Raw genomic sequence first — 12,602 nt, forward strand, 5'->3', positions numbered from 1 at the left:
AATTCTAAAATGTCAGAAAGGAAAATGCCATTCGATGGAGATACTTTTACCCCCGTAAGTGTAAATAGTAAAATATATGAAAGTTCATATAAAGCCATGCTACAAGATTCAGTATATAGTTCTTAGCACTTCAAAATAAGGCACACAAAACCAAAATAGATAGCTACATGCACATTTAAACATGCTTAAGTATATAGCAATAAATATCAACAGCACTAACATACAGAAGGGCAAAATGAAGATATCATCATCACAGCATACAAAAAGTTGTAGAGAAAATGCATATGGCCAATGAATGTGTATACTGTTTACTCAACAATTTATCCAGTTGCAAAATTGACATGTTTTCTGAACCTTAAGCTAAAATTGGCTTAAAGAATTCATTAGTATAAACTCTGACACATTACTATACCTATAAATCAAATTACAACGAACTCTGCAAAAGACAATCCAATAAAAAAGTCCAAATGGAAAAAAATATCCGAGGGATTATTCTTAAGTGAGCCTCTGTGCTGCTTCCTTGGCCACAAGTTTTTCCTTGGCCTTTGTTTTTGCCTGAGATTTGGTTCCCATAATGCCACCTCCCCATTGTCGCCGATACTCATCAAACTTGTCATTGAAGTTAGCCTGCAAGAAGAGTTAATTTATTAATAAACTGTATAATTTTAATTTTAGGTAGCATTTTTGATGAATAAAACATAGTGACTCGTAACAATTTATGCACACCTTTACTGCCTCGACAATCTTGCTAAATTCCATCTTGTCCTCATTCTTCACAGAAGTCAAGCACAAGGCTGTTGCTGTTTTTTTGTGCACAATCTGCAACAACAAATTGCGTTGAGCGGAAGTTCTGCATATTAGTTTCCCATGAAAAGTAATCATATGATACTTGCAATTTGAGCTTCTGTGAACTCTGTCATGCTCAAAAACAATTAACAAAGTTTATAAATATACATACCGATCCAAGACGTGCTTTCCCCTTGACAATTGCATAAGGAATGTTCATTTTTCTACAAAGTGCAGGAAGCCACACTACCAACTCAATTGGATCAACATCATGTGCAATGACTACCAATTGAGCTTTACTCTGCAAGCACACAAATATTCTTTATCATAACTGAGAAGAAAAAATATGTTGGAGGAATACACAACAGTTAACAACCCCAAAAAGCAAGAGCTTTGTTAAAATGCATATTGGAGAAACATGAACAATCACAATTGCAATACCTGCTCAATAAGGTATGTTACATGATTAATTCCATATTTCACAACAATAGGCTTCTTCACTTCAACAGTCTTCCCTTCTGCCTCAGCCTGAGCCTTTTTCAGAAGCCTTTCCTTCTTTGCATCTTTATCTTCCGGCCTATATTTTAGAAGCATTTTGAAAAGGTTGGCAGCTACATTGAAACAGAAAGAGTATAAGCCAAAGGACTCAACCAATACACAATGTCAGAAAACCAGCCTCAGACAGCAGACAATAAAAATACAACTACTCTGATATACATCAATGCTCCAGAGATCATTTCATAATTAAAAGGAAAAAATGACTTGATTCATAATTAAAATACCAAAAATGCTTAAAAGCAGGAAAATTCTACTTCAAGGTGGTCTTGGAAAAATATAATGTTGCTTCACACTGATCTATATTTGAAGACAACGTTACAAAGCATGCACAGCAATTATTTCTCATATTTGTCAGACACCAGGCAAAACAAAATTAGATCGTAATCATCAATAAAACCAAACTCATGCGTTACCCAATTAAGTCAACAGAATATAGAATTGACTGAGATACTCTACATTAAGTTACAAAAGCTATTCTGAGTTTGTAACAAAAGCTAGAGTTCCATTAAAATATAAGATGACGTACAGAGTTTCAGTTTTATGGCCTACCCCGCCCCAAAATTCTGCTTGGCCATGGCACTACAATTCTGCTGAGCGTTTTTGACCAAGGTTACTTGGGAGCGGGAGCGACATTTTCAAAAGCTCCCGGTTTGGGAGCGAATCCCAAAGCATTTTTTATATAATATATATTTTTTATATTTTGATGTATATATGTCAAAAAAAACATGTAGAATGGTGAATTAGATATTAAAAAACATAGATTGAACCATATAACAACAATCATCTAGAAATGAGAGTGGGCTTCTGATAGAGTGAGAGGAGCTGCGTGGCGATAGGGTTTCTTGCCCTGCTTCCGTCGTTTGGGTTGTGGCGGTCGGGCCGCCCCTGGTCTGGTGACCCTTCCTTCGCTCTCGTTTTAACATCGTCGACATACCCTTCTGCAGGTGCTGCTATCTGTTGGGGTTTTTGCGCGGAGAATCGTCTGTGGCGGCGCTTCAATCGGCACCTGCTCCCTCCTTTCGGCTCTGTGGTACCTGTCTCGGCGGCCCACTATCTTGTGCACTGATCAGCTGTGATCCGGGGTCCTCCATCGCACCTATCGGGTGGCTGCGAAGCACCTTATAGGTTTTGGCGGTCCTTTTTTCCGGGCGGCTCTTCTGAGCGGATTTGCTCTGTTTCCTTTGGGCTCTTGACAGCGCGGCGGACCAGGGAAGTTTTTTGGACTTGGGCGTTTCTTGAGCTAAGCCGCGACGCGGGTGCGAGGGTTTTGTTGGGTTTTAAGATACTCTCCATGGGGGCGAGGTGGCTGCCCTAGCCGCCTCTGCCCCCGGTTTCGACCCGTCTCTGCTTTGTTGGGACCTGATGGGTTCCCTTGCTGAGGCTTTGGGTCTTTTTTTGGCAGCTTGCTGGTTTTCCTCTGCAGTTTATATGGAGCGTTGAGGGATCTGAGGTGTGGAGTCTGTCTCTGCATCGATTCGTGCCGCTTTCATCAAGGCTGTACCTGGATGTTTACTTCTGGTTTCTGAGGTTGTATGGGTGGTATCTTCCCTTGGTTTCTTCGGTTTCAGGAGCAGAGTTTGAGGGGGTGGAGGAGGTCTCCTCCATTTCGTGCCTCTCCTCCTTATCATGGCGGCCATTTCGAATTTTCTGCTCATTACTCAGGAGCTTATGTTTTTTTTCTGTTATTTTTGTTTGGGGATGGGTTGGGGTATCCTCCTGTTGGGGTTTACACACCCATTTACTTGCTACCCTCTCTGAGGGCTTTTCGGCATACTTCTCTTGAAGTTATGCTTTTGTAAGTGGTTTACCCACACTACAGCATATGCGTTCAGCATCTACAACATGTAATTTTCTGACTTAATGAAAAATACGAATTCTCTTTCTTCGGAAAAAAACAACAATCATCTAGAAGTTATAATCTTCATCAACCATGTCTACAAGTTAGTAACATAGTAACATACAACATATTGAGTCTCATGATACATCAATCTTAAAGTTTCAAGCTTTCAAAATTCAATATATAACATTTATCATCATTGATCACCAAAGTTGTACTTGTAAGCTAAGTGTAACCATTACAAGTCCAATGTCACATGGCTCGGGTTCAAGTTCGGGTTCGACAATGATTCAGTTCAGATTGAGTTCGAATGTTTTGATGGGGTTCGTGATTAGGTTTGTGTATATATATATATATATATATAAATATATATATATATAATGAATTATAATATAAAATAGTGAGAAATCAACATCAATAAACATCCAAAATGCTAAAACAAGCTTGAGTTGCGACAAGAAGTTATGATTTTTGATCTATGGACTTGGTCAATGGCTATGAGGTTCGATGAGGTTCGCCGAACCTCAAATTTTTTTTAAGGTTCGCCAAAATCCGAACCTCAAGGTTAAAGTTCGACCAACCTTGTGACATAGATTACAACAAATAATATCTAACATGAAACGAAATTAAACAACTTTCAACTTTCATGAAGCATCATATTCATAATTCATTACTAATGAGTTATAACTGCCAACTTCAAACTTCAAACTTAAATTGTCATATATTGTTTACAAAAAATAGCATAATAAATATGAAAGAGTCAATAGTTATAAAAAATACTACAACTAGAAAAGAAAAGTAAATCTATTATCTATTGCTAATGCTTGGGCCTCTTGCCACCACGAGAAATGTCTAATTTTTAGTCTTGCTGGAAAATCAGGATCTTTGTCATTAATATCACCCTCCAAGCATTAACATAAAATAGAAAAAGCATTGCATGTCAAGTCAAGATTTTGTTTGTACAGAATATGCTATCTGACAATTATGCGTGCACCAGTCTTCTCTGCAATCAGGGTCACAGCGGCAAGCAGAAAACAAAAATATCAGAACCATTTCAGATCCTGATCGTACTCCTTTCCGGGAAATCTTTGCTGCAATGGGTGAGATCCTCAGATCCAGTGCAGAACCTCAAGCTATTCCTGGAAAGTAAAATGGGTGTTCCAACAGCCTTTCAGCGTCTCCTTTTTGAAGGTAAACAACTGGAGGATTCCTGTCCCCTGTCTTGTTATAATATTCAATGAAATGCATCCATCACGTTATCCCTTCGTCTGAGAGGGGGAGCTGTTGGTCAGTCTTCTTCTGCTGCTGCTTTCTCCTATAAAGATGTTGTCCATTCTCAGAAACCCAAGGAAAAAGCTTCTCCAATTCAAGCTCCTAAACCTTTCTTAGTGGACAAGCTGGAGGAAACCCCATCCATTGAAATAACACATCCCTTGCTGGATAAGCAACACCAGATATTTGCTGAGTTTGGCATCATCTGCAGGTTTAATGGTCTCTGGCCTCGTACAGCAGATCTGTACCAATGGATTCACGCCAATTGGACCAACAATTGCAAGGTTCTTCTCTGTTCAAAAGGCTTCTTTATAACAGTGTTTGCTGATAGTGAGGACTACCAAAGAGTCTTAACTGAAGGCCCTTGGTTTTGGAACTCGACGGGTCTATTCCTCACCCCGTGGTTCCCAGAGTTCGATCCTTCCACAGCAGTCATCACCAAACTCCCCATTTGGGTCAGACTTCCGAACCTTCCAGCGCATTTATGGAACTTTGTTGTATTTGAAGCTATCGGCAACTCCTTAGGCCGCTACCTCGATACAAACTCCTCAAGAGGGCTAAAAGGAATGTATACCTTCGCCAGAATTTGCGCAGAAATAGACATAAGCAAAGGACTTCCTGACCAGATCACTCTCAAAATAGGAGATTTCCACTGGACTCGGCCCCTGGATTTCGAGAACACAGCCTTCCGCTGCCGTAATTGTCATCTTACAGGGCACCTTCAAAGCTCATGTCCTTCAATGCCATTCCCAAAAAAGAAAGCCAACTCCAAGCCAAAATCCAAAAGTTGGAAACCTCATGATCCTCCCCCAATGGATGTCTTTTCTAGTTCAGATGAAGAGGACGAGGAGGAAGATGAGGAAGTCATGGACGAAATACCAGAACAGGTTTCTCCTTTGGTTCGTCACAAAGAAGCAACAGTCCCGCCCATATCCCAGAAACGAACTCATGAGTCTTCTCCTTCGGATTCAGACAAGGAGCTCTCACCTTCAGCCCAACGCAGTTTACAAATCGTGCAAGACCAACAGTGTCCAAATGGTTGGGTCAAAGTTGGTAACAAGAAATGGAAAAAAGGTCGACCAAATGATTCCACCCTCGCTGTGTAATATCTTCGGTTTTGATCGTGGTCCCTCTTCTCTTGGTTTCTTTCAGTTCAGCTCTATTCTCGTCCTCTCTTCTTTTGGCAGCCGAGGTGGATATTCTATCCTTTCCGGCGGGCCTTTTTGTCTGCAGAGATCTGTTTCAGATCCTTCCAGTTTACCAGTGTCTTTCTCAAGTCCTTTGGTTCTATGCCGCCCTGTGTGGTGTGTTGTCCATTCTTTTTAGTCTTCGGACACTTGGCCTGTTGTTCAGCGGCCCGCTGGCTGCTGCCGCAGCTATTTTGTATCATATTTTCCTTTTAATATAAAATTCTGACTTACACAAAAAAAAAGTCAAGATTTTGTTTAAGTGATGCGTACATTTTTTGGAGGATCATGATAGAGGAGTTCAACAACCAATGTCACTAACATCAAGGTACATTGAGGGATTGGTGTTCTTGATTAAATATGAGTTCCATACCCTAATACATGATAAAATCCAATGGAAACATTACAATTCCCCCAATCCTAAAATCCTGAAAAACTGGTAAGTCTGCTGGATTTTGAATGAAATCTAAAATTCTACTTTCTCCATATGAAACCCAACGAGTTTGGAACCACTCTCAAATATCTTCAGTCATTTCACGGTAATGTTAAAAATTTATGCAAAAGGATCATCCTTTTACTTTAAGAATTTAACATTACCATGAATCTCATATCAATACTAGTGCCATAGGCTTGATCATTAGGCTGCCCCACTCAAAACTTATTTGTTTCTTTGAAAAAAAAAATTGCATTTGGAATATTAATGCAAAAAAGAAAAATGCAAAAAAGACTAAACGCTGCCAAAAAGGCAGGGAGCATTTTTTAGGGAAAGCGCTCCAGAGCCGCCCCCACTCGGAGCGCGAATTAGGAGCGGGAGAGAGGGGGGCGCTCCCCCGCAACCCTGTTTTTGACAAGCTTATTTGGAGACAATACACAGAGCTATAGGCTTGATCATTAGGCTGCCCCACTCAAAACTTATTTGTTTTTTTTGAAAAAAATTGCATTTGGAATATCACTGCAAAAAAATTTGCAAAAAAGACTAAACGCTCCCGAAAAGGCAGGGAGCATTTTTTTATGGAGCACACTCTAGAGCCACTCCCGCTTAATCTACAAAATATAATCAATAAACTGCTAAGCATAAGCATATCTAAATTGATATAAAAATGCCAAATAAGTCCAGAAACAAAACTATGATGTTAAGAAAACCTCACATGCTGCCATGTAATCTAGAGCTATTGCACAAGGATAAAATTAATTTCTTTCTGGTGCTCTTCCAATTCCTTGTTGAAACTCTTAGCCATCTCTCGCAGCTAGCTCCACAGAAAGTCAGTCTTTTGTTCTCGCAATTGAACCTTCGACATGAAGCTCACAAGTTTCCTCTACTAGATATAAGATTGTCGGACGATGAATATAACTGCCTCAAGTTCTACACACGTTTCAGCAGCTGAAAGGGCAAGAGGGAATGAACCTTGGCACAGATGTAGGAGAGCAGTCCTTCAGAAGCTAACAGAGAGGTCAGGAATAGTGGAGGAAGAGAGAATAGCCGCCTAGAAATCTAGGCATAACGGACTCCTTCATATAACACTAGGAAAAACAGTATAAGTGTAGACTAGCTTCACTGCACTCTTTCACCTCTTCCATTCCAATGAGCCCCAAATCAAGAAAGGTGGGCTATCCAATACACCTGGGATATAGATCTGCACAAAGAGTGATAGAACGTGCAGACCATCAGAAGCAGAGTGGCAATGGTGGGACAAGTATGAGCTTTTATAGATTGATAAACAAATAGGCACACCAACGAGACTAGAACCATGTCAGTCGCCACCTGTCCCAGCAAAGGAATTACATGATTGTTTTACATAGGATATGATCCATTACGGTAAATAATAAATAACGACCAAAAGGATATATTTCCAGGTGTTTTCTCTTAAGTTTTTCCTGTATTATTATGAGTACGAAAGTATCTTGAAAGCTTATTCCCAAGTCAAACTCTACTCGACCCTGCTGATCAGTGATAGGCCACGTTAACATAGTCATAAGTCGGATATTCTGACTACTAATCAAACTCACAGATAGTCAAACTCACCAACAACAAGCCAGGCTCGCATTCCCCGCCAAGGAATGATGCGAATGCGAAAATTAGCTTATATAAGATGTGAACCATTATGACAATGAGATCCATTAAATAAAATACCTAAGATGTGACCCATTGTGACAATGAGATCCATTAAATATGAGACCTAATGCACGTTTTGAAGGTGGTTTAAGAAATGTTATTATAAGTCGCAAACTATCCCTCGAGCGTGGTTAAGGGAAATGCCAAGTCTGTCCTTTTAGTACTTGTGAGCTAACCTCTGCTCAGACCTGCTCGGCCACATGTACAGAGCCCCCAAGAGTGATTCTCCGCTGACTAGTCAGATTTGCCAGCACCAAGTCCAACCGCAGAGTGCTTGCAGGTAGGACCCTAACCCGTGATGGGCTTGCAGATTGTTCATTTTCTAACTGCTGGATTGATGCAAAACTAACCGGTGTCTAATAAAAATGCCATAAGCTAAACAAAAACCCTCACTGCTGAGTTCAACTCAAAATCTTGCACTCCAGCTTATAGTTGTTCACGAGCCGAATTTATCAGCATTGCTCTGACGTTAAGGGATTAAATGGGACATTCAAGGAACAAAACTCGGCGTTGCTTGTAGAATTGAGCAACGAATATAGGACCTATGATGATAAGCACTAAAAGATAAGAGCAAGACCTGAGACAAAAACGAACCGGACGGATTACGAGATGGTGGAATGCAAAGCTATTTTGGTTTCCTCTATTTGTTTACTTCCTTTTAGTTTATCCTTACTTTACACACACTCGAAAATAAAATAAAAAATGCGCCCAGCATCATGAACCTACGAAGCAAACGCACCAGAAATGTTACTTTTATGGCAGCAAATACTAGCAAGTTCCTAATCGTTTGTTCATCGTCACATTAAAAGAACCTTGAAAAAAAACACGGGATGCATACTAGGGGCATATTAACCAATATTGGACTAACCGAGATTCTTGTCAAGGGTCTTGGTGAACTGGTTTAAGGCCGGAGGAACCTTCAAACGCTGCTTCAATACCCTCCGCTGCCTCTGGATGCGTACGATCTTCGGCCATTTCACGAATCTGTGCAAATCCTTCTTTGGTGGCAGAGCTCCCCCAATCCCAAACTGCTTGGGCCGCTTTTCAAACAATGGATTAACAACCTTCGGGACCTGCCACGCACACCCACATCAATACAAACCCTAAACATCAATAACCTACTACACCCAAAGCAATGCGAACCCTGAAATGATTTACATGATACGTACTTTTATGCTTCTCTCAAAAATTAAAAGGTATCACAATAACCCAAAAACACGGAAGTCTTGAATCTACTAACCTTCTTCTTCGCAGCAGCCGGAGCCTTAACCCCTCTCTTCGGAGCCTGCAATCAATAGCCGAGCTCAGCAAACATCACAAAGCCCCTGTGGTTACCAATATTAGCTACATGAGGTGAACGAATACATGCTTACCATTGCTGGACTCGATCTGCTTCCTCTCTCTGCCTCTGCTAACTAACCTGGTACCTCCTTACACGCGCATGTCAATAGCAAAGAATTAAGCTGTTTGTTCCTTTTACACAGCCCTTCTCCTAAACCCTGATTCTACAAACCCTTACCACCGCTAGACTAACTACTCTTCTGAGTCCAGGGTCAAATCTCTGACCCTGGGTTAAGTCAGGGCACGATAAATGGTGGGAGACCAATGGGAAAACGATGGTGTTTTCAGATTGTCGTTGGTTAAATTAATTTTATACTAACACAGTTATAATTAGCAATTTGTGGAAGTAAATAATGAGGCAAAATACGTGGACAATAAAATGTAATCAAAGTTTGAGATTCCATATATCTTTTAAAGAATGTGGTAGGAAGTTAAATTTAAAAAGAAAGTTATATTAATCGTTTGAGATTTCATATATCTTCTAAAGAATATAGTAGGAAGTTAAATTTAAAAAGAAAGTTACATTAAGCATAAATGTTCAAGAATCATGGTAATTTTTGCAATCATATTGTACATAGTTAAGGAGTTTTATTTGGGGTATTTTAAAATGAGATGAATTAAATTATGAAAAAAAAAACAAAAAAACTATAGCAAAGCAGTGTTACCTTATAGCTAGTTATTCCCTCTAAGGGTTTTTTTGGGAATTTTTTTTTGTCTATTGTGGATGGTTTTGTTTTTTTAATCAAGTAGAAAATCAAGAAACTTAAGGAAAAAATAATGGTAATATCTTAGTGGTTTTTCAAATTTGTTGTGAAAAACTATTCCAATGGAATAGTTATAGCAATTTATAGATCGCATTCAACATTGTTCAATAAAAGCTCAAACACAAAGGTTGAGTTCTTAGCTTTATGGAACTTTCTTCATTTTGAAAGCAAGTGGGGAGTATCCAAATTAGAGGTCATGGATGACTCTAAATTGGTGATAGATTGGACATGTAAAAATGTTGTGTTGGATAATGTATGTCTTGCCCCCCTTCTTTAGGAAATCCAAAATATTATTCTATTATTTGCAATGGTACTCTTTCAAGCATAACTACAAAAGTTAAATCAAAAGGTAGATGAATTATCGTAGGAAGCTTTGGAATTATAGCCTAGCTTTTTTGGTTTGTATGAGTATTAGGATAGCTAGGAGATGGAAATCATGGAGTTCCATTTCTAGTTATGATTATTTGCAGCTCATCATTTTCAATCTCTTTGTGGAAATGCTTGTTTTGTCAATAAAAATGGTGAATATAAATTTGTCTTAATTATAGTGGTTATTTGGACTCTTAGGGAAGTGGCTCTTTAGATGTTGAATTTTGACGAGTCCTCTAATAGTAAAATGTATATTATCCATATTTATATAAATACAAACTTTTTAGTTTGGAGTGTGTGTTTTATTCCTTTCTATTCTACATTCAAGATGAGAAAGATTAACTTTTACATTATCATATTCCCAAATTGAATTTTGACACCACTCAAAATCTCCAATATTAAACACTATGTATTGATATATGGAATTCTTATATTTATGCAAATATAAAATCATAAATATGATATTATTAATATTTTCAAAATTAAAAATAAAAATCAAATTATAAAAGAAATAAATTTAACAAAATTATAAATAATTTATAATGTGTCAAAAAAAATATTCAAAAATAAATAAATGACTTATATAAACAATTTTGTATATAATATAAAAATGATATTCAAATATTACACAACAAAAGGAAAAAATATATTTAAAAAATAATATTACAAGTTATATGATATATAACAAAAACATTTATAATGTGCTCTCAGCTTTGAGAAGAGGAGAAAGATTAATTTTCACATTCTCATCTTCCCAAATTAGATTTTTCCACCACTCAATCAATTATTTTATGCAACTTGGAGGGTTTTTCCATTCCTCTTGACAATCTTCTCAACAATTGAAGTTTAGACATTGTTTTGTCATCCCACACATCATGGGGTCCCACTATATTCTCTACCTTCTAACACTCCAATAGCTCCAACCTCTAACTCTCTTAGCTCATTGCACCCCCATATTTTAATGTCCCTTAAATTAGGTAGCTTCTTCAATACCAATCTTCTCAACAATGAAAGTATGTATGCACAAATGTTGAAGTTAGGGCATTATTCTATCATTGATCACACTAGAGGGTCCCACTATACTTTCAAAATTGTATAGTTGAAGAAACCTCAAGTCCTTTAACATTGGAAGACCACCACTATCAAGTTCCAGTGCTTTAAAGTTCTTTATATGAGATAATTTATTCGTTCCCAATCTCTTCATTTTACCACAAGCACATATATCTATATCTTTGAGTTTGGGCATTGCTTCTTCACTTGATGATCCCACCATTCTTTCTAATTTTCTTAGATCATGAAGTTTCAAGCTCTTCAACATTGGGAAGCCCTTGTCCACAATTCCATTCCCAATTTTGCACACAAGAAGCTCCCTAAGTTGGCCACACTCCCACAAGTCTAAAACTCTTAAGTTTTGAAACTAAGAAATGTAGATGGGTAAACTTACCCCCTCATAAACCTAGTGGGGGATTTTCCAACTTCTTCAATTTAGAAAGGAAAAATATGCTCCTCCACCATTGGATAGAAGCCAATAGCAATTCTCCCCACTACTGATTTGGTAACCTAGTTATGCTAGATTTTCCTACTATATAAATATATATAAATAACATCTTTAATTATATGTTATTCAAGACTATAAACCTTTGGTTGACAACTCAACTTTGGCATGCCATTAGCGATAAAACATAAATGACTATGAATTTTTTAGCTACAAGCACATCACAATACATGATTGTTTGTTATTTAAATAGTATCATTGTTATCACAATCTAATCATAATATTATTATCACAATGTATAATAATGAGAAATTGATATGGTGCTTCAAATTTCCTATGTTTCTTTGTAATTGAACTAGTGTTAAGATCTATAGTTTCATCGTCCAATAATTCTAGTAACCTTAGCTATTTTCTTTATTTTAAAAATATTAAAATATACAATTAATTATCAACATTCTCATCACTAAATTTAAATTTAATATTTGAAACATCAAAATTAACATTCTAATCACTCAATTTAAATTTAATATTTGAAACATTAATCGTAATCTGGCTATTGTCCTAATTTTCTTAAAATAAGATTGCAAAATGATAATAAGATATTTGCAATGGTAGCACAATTAAAATAGACATTGTTTATAGACTCATATTTCACCAACATTTATTTATGTTTTCTAGAATGTGCAATATATCCATCTTTGATTTTAATTTCATTTGAAGTTATGTTTATATGTGTATCTCTTTTTATTTAATATTTAATTAAGATCCTCCCTAATTACCATCACACTAGTGAGAAATCACTGTGTAAAAGAAACATAATTCCAATTGTCGTTAGTCCCAACATTTTAACATTCTTCAGTGGATTAAAAGCAAAATCAAC

General features: G+C 37.4%; 1 protein-coding gene across 1 annotated transcript; it reads right to left on the minus strand.

Annotated features, from left to right (window-relative positions):
• Nucleotides 1-221: 221 nt before the first annotated feature.
• On the minus strand, nucleotides 222-9,238 carry LOC149234726 (large ribosomal subunit protein eL8y). The gene is made up of 7 exons (XM_089371916.1): nucleotides 9,127-9,238; nucleotides 8,994-9,038; nucleotides 8,622-8,826; nucleotides 1,228-1,397; nucleotides 959-1,087; nucleotides 727-819; nucleotides 222-627 (listed from the first exon to the last, which is right to left on the minus strand). The coding sequence occupies exons 1-7, from the start codon at nucleotides 9,127-9,129 to the stop codon at nucleotides 496-498; spliced, it is 777 nt and encodes a 258-aa protein (XP_089228042.1). The 5' UTR covers nucleotides 9,130-9,238; the 3' UTR covers nucleotides 222-495.
• Nucleotides 9,239-12,602: the final 3,364 nt, after the last annotated feature.

Source organism: Pinus tabuliformis, chromosome 8 (assembly GCF_031772625.1).
Source record: "Pinus tabuliformis cultivar Carrire ecotype Pingquan chromosome 8, CPIR1, whole genome shotgun sequence".
Taxonomy (NCBI): domain Eukaryota; kingdom Viridiplantae; phylum Streptophyta; class Pinopsida; order Pinales; family Pinaceae; genus Pinus; species Pinus tabuliformis.

What these genes read in the sequence shown, in the direction of transcription:
- LOC149234726 (XM_089371916.1), bottom strand. An exon ending in CGGCTGCTGCGAAGAAGAAG is followed by an intron (nt 8,827 to 8,993) that starts GTTAGTAGATTC and finishes TGTGCGTGGCAG; the next exon opens with GTCCCGAAGGTTGTTAATCC. An exon ending in AGATTGTCGAGGCAGTAAAG is followed by an intron (nt 628 to 726) that starts GTGTGCATAAAT and finishes CTCTTCTTGCAG; the next exon opens with GCTAACTTCAATGACAAGTT.